Genomic DNA, 20,299 nt, shown 5'->3' with positions numbered 1-20,299 from the left:
ACTTGCCATGTGGTCCAGAAATCCCCTTCCTAGGAATTGAAAACAAGGATTCAAACAAGTACATGTGCACACATGTTCAGAGCAGCATTATTCACACTACCAAATGTCCACCAATAGATGAATGGGCAAACACAATGTGGTAAATCCAGGGGTGCCTGGGTGGCTCAGGTGGTTAAGCATCTGATTCTTGGTTTCATCTCAGGTCATGATCTCACAGTTCATGAGTTCGAGCCCTGCATTGGGCTCTGTGCTGACAATGCAGAGCATGCTTGGGATTCTCTCTCTCTCCCTCTCTCTCTGCCCCTCCTGCACGCACTCTCTCTCTCTCAAAATAAAATAAAAATAAACTTACAAAAAAAAGAATGTTGTATATCCATGCAATGGAATATTTACAGCCTTAAAAAGGAGTGAAGCACTAATACAGGCTACAACATGGTTGAACCTTAAAAACACTGCGCTTAATGAGGGGCACCTGGGTGGCTCAGTTGGTTAGACGTCCGACTTCGGCTCAGGTCATGATGTCAAGGCTCCGTGAGTTCGAGGCTCACATAGGGCTCTCTGCTGTCAGCCTGGAGCCTGCTTTGGATCCTCTGTCTCCCTCTCTCTGCCCTTCCCCCACTCGCCACTCTCATGTGTATTCTCTCTCTCGAAAACAAACATTGGGGTGCCTGGGTGGCTCATTCAGTTAAGCATCGAACTTTGGCTCAAGACTTCAGTTCAGGTCATGCTCTCATGGTTCATGAGTTTGAGCCCCGCATTGGGCTCTGTGCTGACAGCTCAGAGCCTGGAACCTGTTTTAGATTCTGTGTCTCCCTCTCTCTCTCTGCTGTCCCCCACTTGCTCTCTCTGTCTCTCTCTCTCTCTCTCTCTCTCAAAACTAAGCATCAAAATAAACTTTTTTTTTTAATTTTTAAAAAACACTATGCTAAATGAAAGAAGCCAAACACAAGAGGTCACACATTATATGAATCCATTCATATGAAATGTCCAGACAGAAAGGAGATTAGTGGTTGTCAGGGGTGGAGAGAGGGAAATAAGGGGAGCCATTGCTTAATGGATGTGGAGTTTCCTTTTGGGTGATGAAAATATTTTTGAACTGGATACAAGCTGTATGGTTGCACAACATTGTGAATACACAAAATCTCTCTGAATTGTTCACTTTAAAATGGCGAATTTTGTTATGTGATTTCACCTCAATTTAAAAATACACTTCTTGCTCAAAGCGTTTGATATCCATATGTTAGAAAACTGCCATTATAAAGTGATTTTGTAAGAAAATACACCTTTTTACAATTGCTGTCACCACTGATATTCATATCTACCAGGTCTAAGCTGGGAATCCTGCCCCCTTTGATGAGTGCCCTTGTGCAGTGCACATCCCGTCCAACCACAGCTGGCAGACCTGGTGCCTGGAAGTCCCCCAGGACAGGGGTGGCCAGTCCATTTTACAATGAACAAATAGAAGTTTGAATGATGTCAGTCTCTTCCTGGTTTCATACTAGTGGGGCCTTCTGACTTTAGAATGATGCAAAGAACGTAGGCTCTTGAGCTGGAAGACAGTCTCAAGCCTGCCCACAGCTGAAGGGATGTGTGACCTGGAAACATGTCTTCATCTGTTGAAGTGGGGGTAAATCCCTGGTCTGATGGAAGCATTAAAAGACGTGCTAGAAAAATGCTCCTTCTTAACCCTCAGTGAGCAGGACCAGGGGCTGCTTATACCCAAGGGCTGGTTTAACTTACCCTTAGTGATGTTTGTTTTTTAATATAACAGCCTTATTGACTTATAATTTACCTATCATGCAATTCACTCATTTCAAGCGTATAATTGAGTGGTTTATAATGTATTCACAAAGTTGTACAAAAATCACCACTATCTAGTTCTAGGACATTTTCAAAAAGAAACTCAATGACCATTAACAGTCACTCCCCATTCCTCTCACCTCCTTATGCCCAGGCAATCACCAACCTACTTTATTTATTGATTTTTTAAGTTTATTTATTTATTTTGAGAGAGAGAGAGAGAGAGAGAGAGAGCAGCATAAGCAGGGGAGGGGCAGAGAGAGAGGGAGAAAGAATCACAAGCAGGCTCCTCGCTGTCAGCACACGAAGTCCAACGTGGGGCTCAAACCCACAAACTGCAAGATCATGACTTGAGCCAAAATCAAGAGTCAGACGGACGCTTAACCAACTGAACCACCCAGGCACCTCCCCACTTTCTATTTGTATAGATTTGTCCATTCTGGACATTTCGTATAAATAGAATCATATAGTATGTGGCCTTTTAGGATAGGCTTCTTTTACTTAGCCGAAGTCTTTCAAGGTTCATCCATGTTGTAGTATCAGTACTGCATTCCTTTTTATGGCTGAATAATATTCCACATTCTGTACGGATGTACCACATTCTGAGTAACATGTTATTCATCTGTTGACGGACATTGGGTTGTTTCCCAGAGCCAGTTTTGACACATTGGAAGTTCTGCAATCTTTCCAGCAGAGGGAGGTGTTGGGTCCCAGACTCTCCTTCCAGCAAAGGGAAAGAGGGAAAAGGCAGCCAGGTAGCCTTGGGGAGGGTTTTGCCAGCATCTCCATCTGGGCTCAGGGATGACTGAGAGTGCCTGAGGGGTGTGTGTGTATGTGTGTGTGATTTTTTTTAACACAATGTGTTGTGTGTGTTTGATTTTTAAATAAACTACAGAGCCACATAACCACCATCTATTGGGAGTGATGGGCATGTCTGTTATCAGATCGTGGAGATGGTTTCACAGATGTCAAAACTCATCAAAGCGCACACTTCAAATATGCACAGCTTATTGCATATCCGTTATACCTTAATATAGATATAAAAAATAAAAAACAAAAAACAAAATCTATTTTCTCATTACAAAAGATAGACATTTTCATTATGAAGAATTTAGAAAAGCATAATGATGAAGAAAATAAATGTCACTTGCTACTTGGGGCTTGCAGAGCCCCTGGTGAAGTCCCCTCCACCTGATGAATCCCTTGGAAGGCTCCATGAGCCAGCATCAGCTTCCAGCTTGTGCAGCCAGGCTCTGAGGCCCACCTTGGCTCTGCTGGCCTCATAGTGCCAGACCCAGGGTACTGCCACCTGAGAACTTGGCAGTCATCACAGGGGCCCTGCCTTCTTCACTCGATCCAGACCTCTCAGGATTCTTGGATCCCTGTCACTTCTCTGGCCAGTGCCTCTCAGTTTCTCTGCCTCTAATTCCCTCCTAGTCCTGTCCCTAATCCTTCCTCACCTAGTCCTCCCAGGGGTTTGGGGAGAGTCTCCAGCCCTATGGCCATAAACACTAACTCTCCCACTGTTCCCACTAACATAACTCTCCCACTTCTGTCTCTGCTTTTTTTTTTTTTTTTAACATTTATTTATTTTTGAGAGACAGAGAGAGATAGAGCACAAGCAGGGGAGGAGCAGAGAGAGAGGGAGACACAGAATCCAAAGCAGGCTCCAGGCTCCAGCTGCCAGCACAGACCGTGAGATCATGACCTGAGCCGAAGTCGGCCACTCAACCAACTGAGCCACCCAGGCGCCCCTCTGTCTCTGCTCTTGATGGCTCCTCGGTACCCCAGACTCACACTCTCTCTACGTGACTTCCCTCTGTAGATGAGCTATAGACACTTGAAGCCTCACATGGGCACCCCAGTTTCCCCATCACACTCGCCCTTCCTGCCTCCATATCCAATCTATCTACACATACAGAACAAACCTGGAAACTGAACCCCTCTCTAGTGCCTTGCTTCCCCCTAGCCTGGGTCTGAGTCACCAGAACACCTCACCTGCACCCGTGGCACAGCCCCTGTCCACTTACCCTGCTTCCACCTCCCACCTCTCACCTGTCCACAAAACAAATTTGAGCAAGTCACTCCACTGTTTATGGCAGATACTGTGGCTACCTGATTTTAAATTAATTAAAATTATATCAGACTTGGGGCACCCAGGTAGTTTAGTTAGTTGTGCGTCCTACTCTTGATATCGGCTTAGGTCATGATCTTGAGGTTGTGAGATCAATCCCGACATTGGCTCCATGCTGAGCATGAAGCCTACTTGGGATAATCTCTCTCTCTCTCTCTCTCTCTCTCTCTCTCTCTCTCTCTCTCTCTATCTCCCTCCCACAACCCTGAGATCAAGGGATGCATGCTCCGTGGACTGAGCCAGTCAGGCACCCCCAAACTAAATTTTAATTTTTTAAGAATGTTTCTTCATTTTTGAGAGAGAGAGAGAGAACACAAGCAGGGGAGGGCAGAGAGAGTGAGACACAGAATCCGAAGCAGGCTCCAAGCTCTGAGCTGTCAGCACAGAGCGCAACTGGGGCTGGGGTGGGGGGCGGGGGCCTCTAACCCATGAACTGTGAGATCATGACCTGAGCCAAAGTCAAACACTTAACCAACTGAGCCACCCAGGTGCCCCAGCCCCCAAACTTAATTTTAAATCAAACTAGATTTTTCCAGTTCTTCAGCTGCAGCAGCCACATTTTGAATGCCTGGTGATCGCATGGGGAAGCTAGTGGCTGCTGTCTTGTTCAGTATAGAGTGTAGAACATGTTAATCCTGGTGGAAAATTCCACCAGACACTACAGGCTCAGAACCTTTCAGAGGCTTTTCCTTGCATTTAGAATAAAACCCAAACTTCTTACAATCCTGAAAGGTCCTACCTCGCCTCTGATGTCTCTTCCTGCCACCCATAACAGCCTCCTCTCCTAACCTTACTGTGCCTCAAACATACCTAGAATTTTGAAGTCTGTCTTTGCCTTCCTGCTCCTCATCTTTAGGGCAAACTCAGATGTCACCTCTCCTGGCAGGCCTTCCCAGACCTCTTCCCTGTCCTGGATCCCCACACAGCACACACACCCCTGATATGGCCTGGCTCTGCCTGTCTTATCCTTTCCTCCCCCACTCATGTCCATCTTTCTCTCCGTGTTGTGTGTTCCTCCAGGCCACACACACACACACACACACACACACACACACACGTCAGATTCCTCTTTTGGCAAGCGCTGGCTGAGCATCTACTATGTGCTGAGCACTGGGGAGTCACTGGGTGAACTGAATAGACAGAGCTCCGTCTTGGGAATTTAGATCTAGCTGGGGACAGACACCTAATGGGGGATTGTATCTGGGCCCCACGTTCCTCCTCACTCCTTCCTCCCTGGGGGAGGGAAGGATGGTAAGAAAGCTCTGCAGCAAAAGACCAGAGACCCAGGGTGGAAGTGTTTTCAGGAAAGAACCAAGGATGAGAGGAGTGTCCTTGGGGCCAGAAGAAGCTATCTCACAGGGCAGATAGCCACTATCTTCCAGTTTCTGAGTTAAGTTTGCTTATGTACAATATTGGAGGCGGGGCTGAATTGGGGCCTGCAAACCAGAGAAAGCGACACCCCACTGACAGATGAAGCCCCCTCCCCACCATTCTCCACAAAGTATCCTTTTCTTTCCCAGGTGGTTAATGGTAAAGTCCCTAATGAGCCCACAATTCCCTGCCCTGGAAATGGAGGGGCTCCATCAGCAAGGGAAGAAAGCAGTATGTGCTTTTGGAATTCTCTCTGGAGACAGCCAGATAATGGGGTTCTGGAAGCCTGTCTGACCCAACTCACTGGGTGACCTGAGCAGGTCACCTGAGGAAGGCAGCTAATATTGATCATAAGCAGCTATGTGCCACACCCTGTGAGGTCAGGACTTACTCGCATTTTAAAGAAAAGGTCACTGAGGATGTGAGTACTACTGGGATTCCAGCCTCGCCTGTCCAGCCCCAAAGTCAGGACATCAACTCATTCTGTTTCTTTGACTGCAAAACAGGCTTTACAGGAGGACTTGCCTGCCTTGAGGGGGTTCTGCAAAGTAAAGGAGTTGGGTAAGGGGACAGAGGGCCTGGAAACAGGAGAGAGTGCAGGAGGGTGGAGAGGCCTGCAGAGGGCGGCAGTGAGCTGTGCCTAGAAGCACCTGGATGTCAGGGCCCAAGAGTTTTCCAGTAACCCTCCAAGGCCATCTCCCAGAGCACCAGCCTTAACAAGCAGTCGGGGATGGAGCACCACATACCATTTATCAGGGTGGGTTTCATGTTTGCCCCAACTGGGTGCTTTACACATGGTGCTCACATTTTATATATGGGGGCAAAACTGAGGCTCAGAGAAGGGAAAAGAACTGCTCAGGTCACAAACCTGGAGTGAGGAAGACGTGAACCCCAGCCAGGCTGTACTGGCTAATAGCCCTGGGCTCTGTTTCTTCTAGATTAGATGCTGGGGCATCTCTTCTGGGTGGCACTGGACCCGGAGTGGGGGCAAGATTACACCTTACATCCATGCAGGGACAACAGCCCCCAGAGACAGGTATCCTTGTTCTCATTTCAATGCCAAAGGAAACTGAGGAACAGAGGCAGTGGTGATCAGGACCCAGGCCCAGTTCTTTGGTTGACAAATCCTGTTTCCTCTTCCCCCACCCAGCAAGCTGGTTTGGGTATTTTCATTTGGTGCCCATCAGACCACCTGACGTGTGCTCTCTCCTGTGTGTTTAATATCTCTGGAGTGCCAGAGATGATTTTGTTTCACTGCTGGCTCTAGACTGTCCTGTATTCCACCCAATCCAAAGACGACCCCCTTAAAGGGAGACTAAACACATAAGGTCTGAGTCAGGCAATCCGGGAAAAACTACCCTGGCCTCTGAAGCTCAGGAGAGGCCAGCGGACAAACATACAGCTCAGGACCACAGGGAAGGCCATGTGGGTGTTGAGTGACCTGGGGGAGAAATTCCTATAGATTATCTCTGCGACAATGCCCTGTGGCAGCTGATGCATCACCCACCCCAAGCCCACGGTGCTGGGACCCGTTGGCACATAAGCGCTGTTGGTCTTGGCGGCCCAACCTAGCCCACCCTGCTTCCGTAGGTGACCTGCCACTCCAGGCCCTTGTGCGCATAGGGGCCAGGAGGGTGGCCCCCAGAGCGCTCAGCCCCAAAGCTGGAGAGTGGCTGCCGGGCTGTGGGGAAGTGAAGATCCAGGTGTTTCTGTTCCAGGAGTGCAGAATTTGCCAGGGCCTCTGCGTGGGACAGCTGGGTTCGGCCACCGCCTGGGACACAGTCTCCCCAAGCGCGGAGACCGAGGGAGGGCAGGAGCTGGGTGGGGGCGCGGCTCCTAGGCAGCCCCTCCCCCCACCCACAGTTCACCCCCCCCCCCCCCCCCCCGAGCCCTCGGCGCGGCCCCTTTAAGAGGCCCGCCAGGCTCCGTCAGCCGCGCCACGGCCACCGCCCCCCGGCCCTCCCCTTCCTGCGGCGCCGAGTGCGGGCCGGGCGGGAGTGCGGCGAAAGCGGGCCGGGCCGAGCGCAGCCCCTGGCAGGCGGCGGCGGCCCGGGCGAAGCGCGGGAGCGAGAGCAGAGGAGCGCGCGGGCGGCGGCCATGGGCTAGCGGCGCCGGGACGAGCGGAGGGCAGCGCCCGCGCCGCGCCGCGCGTAGAAGCCCCGCACACAATAGCGGCGCGCGCAGCCCCGCGCCCTTCCCCCGCCCTCGCGCGCGCCCGCCCCCCTCGCGCGCGCCCTCCCCCGCGCCCCGCGCCGCCCCGGGGAGCCGAGCCCGCCGCCTCACCTGCAGCCCGGGAGGGGGCGGGCATTGTTCGGCCGCCGCCGCCGCCACCGCTGCGCGGGGACATGGGGGCCGCCCGGCGCCTGGGGCCGGGCCTGGAGAGGTCGCCGAGCCGCCGCTGAGGCGGGCCCTGCGCGCAGCCGGGCGGTGCAGGTGAGGCCGGCCGCGCCATGGTGGACCCTGTGGGCTTCGCTGAGGCGTGGAAGGCGCAGTTCCCGGACTCTGAGCCGCCGCGCATGGAGCTGCGCTCGGTGGGCGACATCGAGCAGGAACTGGAGCGCTGCAAGGCCTCCATCCGGCGCCTGGAGCAGGAGGTGAACCAGGAGCGCTTCCGCATGATCTACCTGCAGACGCTGCTGGCCAAGGAGAAGAAGAGCTACGACCGGCAGCGCTGGGGCTTCCGACGCGCGGCGCAACCCCCCGACGGCGCCGCCGAGACCCGCGCGTCCGCACAGCGCCCGCCGCCCGCGCCCGCCGACGGCGCCGACCCGCCGCCCGCCGAGGAGCCCGAGGCCCGACCCGACGGAGAGGGCTCCCCGAGCAAGGCCAGGCCCGGGGCCGCCCGCAGGCCCGGAGCCGCCGCGGCCGCGGACCGGGAAGACCGCGGGCCCCCCACCAGCGTGGCGGCCCTCAGGTCCAACTTTGAGAGGATCCGCAAGGGCCACGGCCAGCCCGGAGCCGCGGACACCGAGAAGCCCTTCTACGTAAACGTCGAGTTTCACCATGAGCGCGGTCTGGTGAAGGTCAACGACAAAGAAGTGTCCGACCGGATCAGCTCCCTGGGCAGCCAAGCGATGCAGATGGAGCGTAAGAAGTCCCAGCACGGCACCGGGCCGAGCCTGGGGGACGCACCCAGGTCCTCTAACCGGGGCCGTACCTCGGAGAGCAGCTGCGGCCTCGACGGCGACTACGAGGACGCGGAGCTGAACCCCCGTTTCCTGAAGGACAACCTCATCAATGCCAACGGCGGCAGCAGACCCCCTTGGCCGCCCCTGGAGTACCAGCCCTACCAGAGCATCTACGTTGGGGGTATGATGATGGAAGGGGAGGGCAAGGGCCCGCTCCTGCGTAGCCAGAGCACCTCGGAGCAGGAGAAGCGCCTTACCTGGCCCCGCAGGTCCTACTCCCCTCGGAGCTTTGAGGACAGCGGAGGGGGCTACACGCCAGATTGCAGCTCCAACGAGAACCTCACCTCCAGCGAGGAGGACTTCTCCTCCGGCCAGTCCAGCCGCGTGTCCCCCAGCCCCACCACCTACCGCATGTTTCGAGACAAGAGCCGGTCACCCTCACAGAACTCACAGCAATCCTTTGACAGCAGCAGCCCCCCAACGCCGCAGTGCCAGAAGCGGCACCGGCAGGGTCAGGTCATCGTGTCGGAGGCCACCATCGTGGGCGTCCGCAAGACCGGGCAGATCTGGCCCAGCGATGGGGACAGCTTGTCCGGCAGGCTGCCTCAGGATGGCACCTTCCATGGAGACGCAGGTGGGTACCTCCACCACCTTGGGTGGGCACACCTGCCCTCTGGCTGGAAACGATTGAAAAGAAAAGGGGTCGTTGGCCAAGGGAGAAATAGGTAGATAACCTTTTTCGGATTGATTTTCACTCTGGACAGGAAGGATTCATGCTCTTCTTGTGCCTGAACAAACGCCATCCCCCCACTTTCTCCTGAATGAAGATTCCCAGTGTTTGGACTGCAGTTGGGTTGGGAGGGGCGGTGTGTGGGGATGGTAGGCGACTGTTCCTTTGGTTCTGGAGTGGTGTGCTTCTTGTGGGAGTACTCTCTGGGTTGGGACCATGGTGCCCTGGGCAGTGATCTCCTTGCCTTTGATCATGCTACTCTAGGCAGTGGGGATGGTATTAAGTGGGGGCCATCTCTGCTGTCTGGAACGGGTGTTTTCAGTAGAGATTGATCTGTGTCTTGGGAATTCCCTGCCACCCCGACTGTTCCTGACCTGGAAGAGTTACGAGACACGTCTGGAGAACCCAAGATGTGCTAGCTGCTTCCAGGCCATAGAAAGTGTCAGGTTCGCTTGCTAACCGTCGGCCCGAATGCAAGTCAGAGCAGGTGAAAATAGGAATTAGGAGGAAGTGAGGTGATAGGCAGTTCTGACTCAGTGGGCCACTGCAAATCGACAGGGGTAAAGATTTTATCCAGGGCTGAAGCACAGCCACACCTGTTCTGATTTGCCTGGCTTTGATGGCAGACATCACCCATCATTACTCATCCATAGGTTCCTGTGTGCATCTTACACCAGCTTCATTTTCTGATCCTTCAGTGCACTCTTGCTTCCTTGGCTTCCCAAGGATGAGTATACACTGGTGCTCATTTTGGCTTCCTAATCCGTGGTCTGACTCTTGGGATCAAACCCATAGAATTGTGTATATAACTTTGGGGGTGATGGGACTGGGTTTTAAGATCCAGGCACAGTTTGTAAGATTGGAGTAAGAAGAGGGTGGGGCGGGTGTGGGGTTTGGATGGGCTGTGTGTGTGTGTGTGTGTGTGGCTGTGGGGAATCTCTTGGAATCCCAGTCCCTGTTGGGCTGATCTGGTTTTCTGCTCCATTGATTTTTCTTTTTCTGCTGATGGAGTTGTATGTGCTTCGATCCTGAGAATCCTCTTGAAACAAGTAAGGCTATTTTTGGCTCTGTCAAGAGGCCTTTTTGTGATCAGTGCTCTGTCCTGTTTGTTTTAGATACAGCCAGTTGCTGATCTTCCATTTGCAGCTTGGGGTGGCTGCGGCCTGCTGCTCAGACCTGTGGCCAGACCCAGTTGCATCCCCTGGGTCCCTTGCTGGGGGTGGAGGGCTGTAGTATTTAGAAGCCTGCTTTGCAGGCAGAGTGACTCCTCTGGGGTCTGGAGGATTGCCCTGTGGTCACCGGGCACCAGCCTTGTCTGGCCAGCTGTCGACGGAGCCAGCCAGCTTGAACTGGCCGGGATCCCGCACCGGGATGCGGGAGAACGTGCTCAATAAAGAAAATGAGAGGTTTTCATGGAGACCTGCAATCTGAACTAGTATTCTCTTACTGATGGTGAATTCTGAGTTTCCAGAAAGTGGGGACCGGTCGGACCGAATGTGTTCTCAGTAGGTTGCCCTTTGGGCTCTCTTCTGCTTCTCTTCGACTCCTCTGGCCTCTCTCTCATACAGCTGCTGCCAGCGTGAGACCCTGGCTCTGTGTGTAACCCATGGTAGGCTCTCAGAAAATGGCTGCAGGGTTAATTTTACAACTCGGACCCCACTCTGAGGACTTTCTGGATCTTTCTCTGAATGTCTTCAAGGCCCCATGTTTCCTCTCCTGTTAGGTTTTAGCTCTGGGAGTCTTCAGCTCTGTGCTCAGCACTCCTCTGAGGGTAGTGGCTGGAGGGGAAGGAGGGAACCTGTGCTGGCAAAGCCATCTGTCTCTTTCCAAACTGTTTACTGATGTTCTTTAGACAGCCGTGGGGCCTGCTGGCCAGGGCTGCGCCCTGCAGAGGGACAAAGAGGAAAATCACAGCGTGGAAGGGAGTGGAAGCACCCTAATTTTTCACAGCAGCAGCAGACATGGAGACCCGGATCTAATAGCCTCAGCATCCCTTTGGATGTGTGTGCTCTCATATTTTTGAGTTGAGGGCCCCTGGTGTCGAGGGAAGAAGCTGAAATGACCACCTGCCACTTTGTGCCAGGCATGGGGACGGTGTGCCTCATGCAGGGCCCCTCGCAGGCTCTTACATCACCCTGTGATGGGTCTGCCCAACCATAGCTGAAGATGAAACCAGGAAGTGGCAGAGCTGGGATTCCAGGGGTTCCGGGTCCCTGCGGGAATGCAAATGCGTTCCTTCTGGAACGTGCCCACCTTAGGGTGTTCTCTGCATCGCCCTACACTGAACCTGAAAATCATGACTGGATTGGTCCAGGGGTGCTTCCCCTGCACACACTCAGGGCCCATCAGCCGTGAGCCCTGCTGTGTGCGAGCCCTTCCCTTTCTACCATGCAGGCGACATAGAAAGAGAGAGTGTAGTCCTTGCCATCCGGGAGCTTACAGGTTAATGGGAGACAGGAGCACACACATACATCGTTTATGTGTTCAGAGAGAGTGAGATCAGGGAAGCTTCCGGAGGCAGCAGAACTGGAGAGAGGCCTCACCTGTCCGCACATGTCTAGTGGCAAAGAGTGGGGAAAGCTGGCTGCCCTGAGGAGTGGTGGGAGCAAAGGCTCTGGGGCACCCATGTCAGCCCTCTAACTCTGGACTGTGGTTATTTATTTATTTATTTATTTTTTACTGTGATAAAAGACACATAACTGAATTTACCATCTTAACCCATTTTAGCCATTTTTTTTTCATTTTAGCCATTTTTACGTGTCTAGTTCAGTGGCATTAAACATATACTGCTCTGTAACCATTTCCACCATCCATTTCCAGAACTCTTTTCATCTTCCCCAACTGAAACTCTCTCCCTCCTGAACGGCAGCTCCCCATTTCCTCTCCTTGAGCTCCTAAAAACCACCACTGTGCTTTCTGTTTCTATGATTTGACTACTCTTAGTACCTCATATAAACGAAATCACACTGGATCTGTTCCTCTGTGTCTGGCTTATTTCACTTAGCATAGTATTCTCAAGGTTCATTCCCATGGTAGAACAGACCGTGTTGTATTTTGAAGGCAGGGATCCCTGGTTCATTTCCGGATCTCCCAGGAAGCCTGGCTCAGAGCCGTACACATAACACTTACTGGAAGATCCCTTCCGCCTTTTCACAGCTACAGGGTTAGGTTGTGGATTTGAGAAGTTAGGAAGCATCTTACCTCCTGTATTTGTCTCTAACTCCATCCCTGTCCTTGAACTTCCCTTTCTGAGACCTTTGGTGAGCCCTTTCACAAGAGAGACCAGACAACCCAAGAGCCTTTACTCTTCTGGTCTGAGGAATTCTTTTTTTTTTTTTTTTTTTTAAGATTTTAAAATTATTTTTAAGTAATCTCTGTACCTAATGAGAGGCTTGAACTTATAACCCCAAGATCAAGAGTCACACACTCTGCCAACTGAGTCAGCCAGGCGCCCTGCAGGTCTGAGGAATTCTTGATCTGAACACTCAGCCCCGGTGTCCCTCGGCCCCTTTCCAAGTATCATTTGTGAGATCTGACCCCATGTCTTGTGTTTCTTTATGGGCTTTCATGTGAGTTGCTGCCCTATGTGTTCACATCTCTGTTAAGCAGTTTAATTTTCTCTTTGGATTGTGGCAGTGTGGTGTCACCAGAATGATCATTGCTTTGTTTTTCCCTTGGGTGATTGAACGGATCAGCCACCAGTTAGATTGAGTAACTCTGGGCCAGGAAAAGGTCACTCAGGCCTTGCATTGGCTCGATCGTCATCTCTTTACATCAGAGCCCGTGGTCACCTTTGAACTGAGTATAGGCTCCTCTCGTGAGCAGAGGCAGAGTGGACAGAACCAACCAGGTAGAGTCTGAGACCATTGAGTCATCAACAGGGTGGAAGCAGAGTCTAGTTCAAATATTATAAGGGTTTTCCAATTCTGGAAGGATGACTTCCTTGTTTTGGGAACAGAATGAAATATTTCACTAATTCACTAAAGAAGGAGCTAGCTGGGAATGCTGTCGATTTGCGTGGCTCTAGGGAGGGAATGTGCCTTTTCCATTCCTCCCTTTTGTCTCAGGCTTCTGTAGCCACCTCCCCTCGCTGGCCAGGAGTCCTGTGGCCCTGTGTATGTGACTGCTGCCTTTATTAGGACAAAGCATCTAGGTGAACCATAAGCTCAGCCCACTTGGGAGAAGACCCGGCAGTGCCTGAGGCAGCTCACCTATCTGCAGCTCACCCCTGTGGTTTGAGGGGTTCCTCATTCACAACGAATAGACGGGCATTTTCAAGTGCGCTCAGGTTGTCAAACATTAGGCCTGAGTTTTGACTGTGGCTGCTTTTTAGATCAAGGTTCAGGAGGTAGTAGGGGTGGTGGATTTATTTATTATGAATTTCATTGGGGTCCCTCCCCTGACTAGAATACAGTCATGTAGGATTTTGTTTTGGGTTTTTAGTTTGTTTGTTTTCTGCTTTGAAAGCAATGTAGTAATTTAAATTAAAATATTACTTAAGTGGGGCACCCTGGATGGCTCAGTTGGATAAGTGTCTGACTCTTGATTTCAGCTCAGGTCATGATCTCATACTTTGTGGGTTCGGGCCCCGTGTCGGGCTCTGCACTGATAATGCAGAGGCTGCTTGGGATTCTTTCTCTCCTCTCTCTCTCTCTCTCTTTCTCTCTCTCTCTCTGTGTGCCCTCCCCTGCTTGCTCTTGCTCACTGTCTCTCAAAAAAATGAAACATTAAGAAAAATGTTACTTGTATAACATGTGATAGGTCTATTTATTTTATTATGGTAAAACATATGTAACAAAATGCACCATTTTGTTTTTTATTTTTTATTTTTTTATTAAAAAATTTTTTTAAATGTTTTATTTATTTTTGAGACCGAGAGAGACAGAGCATGAGCAGAGGAGGGGCAGAGAGAGAGGGAGACACAGATTCCGAAGCAGGCTCCAGACTCTGAGCTGTCAGCACAGAGCCCAGTGCAAGGCTCGAACCCACAAACTGTGAGATCGTGACCTGAGCCGAAGTTGGACGCTTAACCAACTGAACCACCCAGGTGCCCCAAAATGCACCATTTTAGCCATTGTTAAGTTTACTGTTCAGTGTCATTAAATACATTCACATTGTGCAACCATCACCACCATCCATGTCCAGAACTTTTTCATCTTGCAAAACTGAAACTCTGTCCCGGTTCAGCACTAACTCATCTTCTCTTCAGCCCGGCCCCTGGCAACCACCAATCTACTCTTTGTCCCAGTGAATTGGTCCCTCGGTCCCTCATATAAGTGGAATCCTGTAATATCTGTCCTTCTGTGTCTGGTTTATCTCACTCAAGTAGGGTTTTGAAGTTGCCGGGAGCAGTAGTCTCATCCTTAATTTCCGTTTCTAATCATAATAGGTATGTTCTCTTTAGGAAAACACCTGTTAGTGATGGTGATATTTCCTTGGCTTTCACACCCACGTTTGTAAAGTGGCCCCTTGTATTAGTTTGCTAGGGCTGCTATAACAAAACAGCAGATGGTTTAAGTAACAGGAATTTTTGTTTCTAGAGGCTAGTATTCCAAGATCAAGGTGCTGTCAGGGTTGGTTTCCTCGGAGGCCTCTGTCCTTGGCTTGGTTTGCAAATGCTCCCCTGCTGCTCTTCCCCCCCACCCCGCCTCTTCACATGGTCATCCCTCTGTTCCCGTGTACCCCTGATGCCTCTCCATGTGTCCAAAATGTCCTCTTCTTATAAGGACACAATTCATTTGAGTTAAGGCCTACCCTAACCACCCCATTTTAAGTTAACCACCTCTTTAAAGACCCCATCTCCAAATGCAGTCATGTTGAAGTTTTGGACTCACTCCATGAGTCCCTCATTGGGCAACAGAGGAAAGGCTGCCATGACAATGAGAGATGGAGCCTGTGCTAGCCTCACCGGCTGTGTTTCAGGAAGAATTTGAGTAATGTGTTGTACGAGAGTCTCATAGAGCCAAGAAAACACAGCCTGGCATCACGAGGCTGTGTCCTAAAGTTCTACGGGTTGCCACATCTTGCTCCTTGCCTAACAAGTTAGTGGTTGGACCACGTTATTGCTAAGATCCTTTTGTCCTATTCGATTTTTTTTTTCTTTAAAATTTTAGGTTATTAGCACAGCTCTTCCCATATCTTTTTTATCCTGCTTTCTACCTACCTTTCTGTTACCAAGGCAACCACCTCTCCCCATTCAGTCACTCAGAAGTATTTATTAAGTATCTACTGTGTGCTGGGTACTGTCTCTAAGGAAATTCTCTCTCGCCTTTATTCACAGATTTGTGGAAAGGCTAATCTCCAGGGGCCTTGTCTTTAAACACATACACACACACACACACACACACACACACAATTCTTCTTTTAATTTTAAAAAAAGTAAAATAAAAACGAACACACTAAAACAAAATCTTTGTGATGTCCTGGCGTCTTCCCTAACTGTATATCTTTCTTCCACTGTATGTTTGCAGCTATTTCCTGTTAATCTTGTGTCTCTCTGACTTCCTTCTCCAGGATAGTGAAATCCTTAAGACAAGGTCCTACCTTGGTGTCCTAGGACATGCCTCAGTCTAGGCTCTTAACCATGTTTGATGAGATGGTGGTGTACCGAGCCCATGTGGATCTGTCTGTGTTTTGGGTTTTGTGGGTGTTTGTGGGTTAGAGAAGAAATGAGACCCTTTCTCTGAGGTCTCTGTTTGCTCAGACCCTTCCCTGTTCTTAATTTCACTTAACCCCATCAGGTAAGTGGCACTGGATTTTCGGGGGCCCAGTGATACATGTGCCCCAGGAAGGAAAAGCTTTGGAAATTATCTGGAGATGATTTTTCCTTCTTTGCTGAGGCTTGCTCTTCCCCTGTTCAACCTTAGAGAGCTTCCCGAGTCCTCAGACTGGGGCCTGCTAATTAGCTGTCTTGGATTCTAGCACTTGCTACTGCGACCTTGCAAAATGACTGGACAGGGATGGTGGCCGGCGCCCAAGGGAGACATGGCTGGCGGGTTCAAAGATGCGCCTGCTGAGGTCTGGTGCAGAAAGACTGTGATGCCTCACCTGTGTAGTAACTACACCTTTGGTGGAGGCTGTTTCATGTGCCCTCAACATTCTTGTGCCGTGGCTGGAGCGAGATTATGAACTTAATTATATGCCATCAACTGACTGGATCTGAGGGGTTGTGAGACAAACACACTTGCCCAAGGTCAAGCGGTCGGTGGAGGGGCTGGTGCTGGCCTCTCTCCTCAGACCATGGGGTGATACCAATCACAGGAGAGTGGTCACAGAGTGACCCCCCGCCCAGTAGGTGGAAGGGATGTTCAGCAAACACGTTTCAGGCAGGAATGGTGCTGAGTGTCAGGCAACAGGCTTCCCAGCAGGTCATTTTCGGTCTGCTGGCGAGACAGCCACATAAATCTAAGTGCCGTGATAGGAATCGTCTGGTCCCAGCCTTTAGGCAGGTCCGTGAATGTATCAGCCACCCAAGAAATGTCCTTTTTTCTCTTTTATTTTGCAAATATCTCAGGAAATTTCCTCACTCTCCCTACATCCTCCTGGGGCATTTTGCTAAGATTCATTCCTGTAGCAGGTCATGTGACAAAGGGCCCAAGAGGACAAAAATGTTCGAGGATACTGCCTGTCTGCCTTTTCTACCCAGCGGTCAAGGGCTGAGAGTGGGGGTTGGTGGAGGCTAACGGTGCTCTGCTGTGAGCAGGTTCCAGGAGGTGCAGAGGCACAAGGCCTGGCTGAGAAGACGTGACAGAGATGCTGGCCACATGCATGGAGGGTCAGTGCATGGCCCAAGGAGCAGTAGGAAGGAACCATCTCTGGCTGGCCAAGAGATGCAAGGGGACACTAGAAGGATAGGGAGAGACCTACTGCTCCAACCACAGCAAATCCAGGGATAGAGCAGGCCAAGGGAATTGCCACTCAGAGTACTTCTGTTGCCTTAAGAAGAGCCTTTGAAGATCCTTTGAAGATTGACTTCATTTTAAAGGCTTGGTGTGCTCTTTTTAAAATATGCTGCTGGAGGGGTGCCTGGGTGGCTTAGTCAGTTAAATGTCTGACTCTTGATTTCAGCTCAGGTCGTGATCTCATGGCTCGTGGGCTGACGCTCTGTGTGGAGGTCTGTGGTGACAGTGCAGAGCCTGCATGGGATTCTGTGTCTCCCTCTTTCTCTTCCCCTCCCCTGCTCACTATCTCTCTCTCTCTCTCAAAATAAATAAATAAACATTAAAAAAAATATATGCTGCTAGAGTCATTTGGCATGCCCCATAGAGCAGGAAGAGATTCTCTGCATATCATATATATACATATATACTTGCAAGTGACAAGGTAGATATTCTAGAAGCAATCTAGAGGCAATGTATGTCAACCTAGTCCGGGGAGAAAATGCAGACATTAAAGGTAGATCCAGGGTGTGGTCCTGCACAGGGTGTTCATTCTGTGGGCTGGAGACCATGGCCCCTTCCTTGGGAGACTTTGAGGGAACATGGGTGCATAGAGCGAGTGGTCCCTGGGGGTCTGGTCCCTTGTCTGGTCTCATGAAGTCTCCCTCTTAGGCATCTAATGCAGGTTGATTGAGTGCCATTTAGCAAGAGATTTTAAAGGAGAAATGCATAATTCAGTAGGTGCGGGCCATTTTACCCACTTGGCTCGGCAAGAGTGCCCAGTATGAGCTCCAGGGGTTCCAGGGGTCTGCCATGGCCGTGGGCCCCATCTTTTCCCTCTCATAGTGTATCTTTGGGCGTCGAGTGGAGTTCTTAAATCCTAAATGTACAGCATATATCTTTTCTGCATCATGGCCGCAAATGAAGCTTTCGCTACTTCCTCTGCTATGATGTGCCATCAGCCCAGGCTACCTGGGGCTACACACCGATGTTGCCGAGCCCTCCATGCTGGGGCCACATCCACCCACTAGTTGTGTAGAGTGAGGTCCTCTTGCAGTGTTCCCGATTGTGTGGCCTTATGGCTTTGGGGGGCCTCAGAAACTAGAGGCTGGAGGAAGAGAGAGACCTTAATTTTTCTCAGAGTCCCCCCCCCGCAACCAAGTTTGTGGAGGAAAGGCTTAGAACCACTTTGTTCTCACTTTCAGTGATTGTGAGGCCTCAAGAGAGGAAATGAAAACCACAGACTTTCTTATTTTAATAGGAAATAAAGGAGGAAGACGGGAAGCCCTGAAAATTACTAATGCTTTGTCATATGCAGGCTCTATCTGCAGATTGCCTAAGGCTGCACAGACCAGAGGGTGTTGCTTTGTGTACAGTTGGGGAGGATACTGGAGAGCTGGCCCCAGCCCTGGCAGGGTGATGTGAGGTGTGCGGGGGGCAGCCCCTGGAGCAGGAGGGTGGGTGAGGAGCTGGCCCGCATTGTGAGCTGTGGGGCGTGGGGAAGAGCTGGGCGATGTTCCCCCAGAGCCTCAGGGGCAGTCAGGGTGGCCCACAGTGACCACTGCCATCTGCTGTTCCCCAGCCACACCTGACCCCCTCCTTGAGGGGCTGGGGCAGCTGGAGCTGTAGCACACCTGGGGCAGGCAGAGCTCTGTCTCTTTTTCTCTTCACTGTCTTTGAAATGTTTATTTTGTAAGTGTTTATTTTTGAGAGAGAGAGTGTGGGGGAAGGGCAGAGGGAGAGGGAGACACAGAATCTGCAGCAGGTTCCAGGCTCTGAGCTGTCAGCACAGAGCCCAACTCAGGGCTCGAACTCACAAACTGTGAAATCATGACCCGAGCCGAAGTTGGACACCTAACCGACTGAGCCCCCCAGGCTCCCCCTCCTCGCTGTCTTTTTAAGAGCTCCAGAAAATCTTGCTTGGAGACCTAGAGGTGTGTGCGGTTTCCATCCTGTCTCGGGCCTGCTATGATGGGAGGCAGCTAATTCCCTGGTTTCCCTCCCTTCACCTGTAAATGAGGAGCTATGTTCCTGACTGGTGGTGGTGTTTTTTCAATGGCTGAGGTAGAATCCACACCACAGAATTCACTCGTTTACAGCATGCAATTCAGTGTTTTTTGGTATATTCACAGAGTTACGCAACCATCACCACTGTCTAATTTGAGAAAATTTTTCCATCACCTCAAAAGAAAATTGCTCCGTTTAGCCACCATGACCCCCTCTCTCCCACAGGCCCTGGCCCCCACCACTCTACTTTCTGTCTCTGTAACTTTGCCTTTTTGGGACATTCACCTGAATGGGATTGTGTAACGTGGCCTTTTTTGTCCGAGTAAGGTTTCAGGGTTCCTCCATGTTGTCGCATTTCAGCACCACCTCATTCCTTTTGGCAGCTGAGTAATGTTCCAGACGGTGTTTTGGTACATGGCTGGTTGGGCCCTGACCCACTCTGCTGGTTCATGGGGACCTTGGTCAGGCCTGTGTGTGGAGGTTCTGGAGGGACTGGTGGAGTCTCCTTTTCCTTGGGGAAGAGCCCTGGGGGGAATGGGATGCCGGAAGCCAAGGGGTGGCTGGGAGTTTGCTGGGCTCACCAGGAAAAGGAGCCAGGGCAGTTCAGCTTCATCCTGCCGCCAGCCTGAGGCTCCACCTCACGGGTTTGTCCATGAGGGACCTGCTTGCTCAGAGGCAGCCCTTTCCATCTGTGGACCTCTAGGGCTGTGGTTTTCCTCTAGGCGCTGCTCCCCCACCCCGTTTTTTATTGTGGTAAGATATATAGAACATAAAATATATTGTTTGAACCATGAAGTGTCCAGTTCATTGGCATTAAGTGCTTTTACCATGTCATCCAGCCATCACCACCATCCATCTCCAGAACATTTTCATCTTCCCAGACGGGAACTCTGTCCCCATTAAATAGCAGCTCCCCGTTCCCCCTACCCCCCAGCCGCTGGCACCCACCATTCTCCTTTCCGCTCTAGGGACCTCATATAAGTGGACTCATAATAGCACTTGTCTTTTTGTGTCTGGATTGTTTTACTTAGCGTGATGTTTTCAGAGCTTCTTCCTCAAGCCTTTTGGTGCCAGGCGTGGGTGGTGGCTGGACCCCAAGTCCCCAAGAGGTTGAGCTGACTGAGGCCTCTGCTCAAGGGAGAAGAGCAGCCAGTGCTTTGGGTAGCATGCTGCATTTGCAGAGTTTTGCGTTTTCTCGTGGATGAGCAGCAAGGACTGCCGTAGCGGAGGTATCTGAGGTTGTAGGTACAGG

The 20,299-nt window shown here is 51.1% G+C and overlaps 1 protein-coding gene across 3 annotated transcripts in view; it reads left to right on the top strand.

Moving 5' to 3' along the window:
- Positions 1–7,616: 7,616 nt before the first annotated feature.
- BCR (BCR activator of RhoGEF and GTPase) overlaps positions 7,617–20,299 on the top strand; it is a 127,567-nt gene continuing 114,884 nt past the window's right edge. For all 3 annotated transcript variants that reach the window (XM_027044118.2, XM_027044119.2, XM_053206386.1), the window contains exon 1: positions 7,617–9,067. In XM_027044118.2, coding sequence (XP_026899919.1) covers positions 7,756–9,067 — 1,312 coding nt within the window. In that variant the 5' untranslated portion in view covers positions 7,617–7,755. The remainder of the gene's footprint in view (positions 9,068–20,299) is intronic.

Source organism: Acinonyx jubatus, chromosome D3, assembly GCF_027475565.1.
Source record: "Acinonyx jubatus isolate Ajub_Pintada_27869175 chromosome D3, VMU_Ajub_asm_v1.0, whole genome shotgun sequence".
Lineage (NCBI taxonomy): Eukaryota > Metazoa > Chordata > Mammalia > Carnivora > Felidae > Acinonyx > Acinonyx jubatus.
This window is presented reverse-complemented; position numbering and strand designations above follow the sequence as displayed.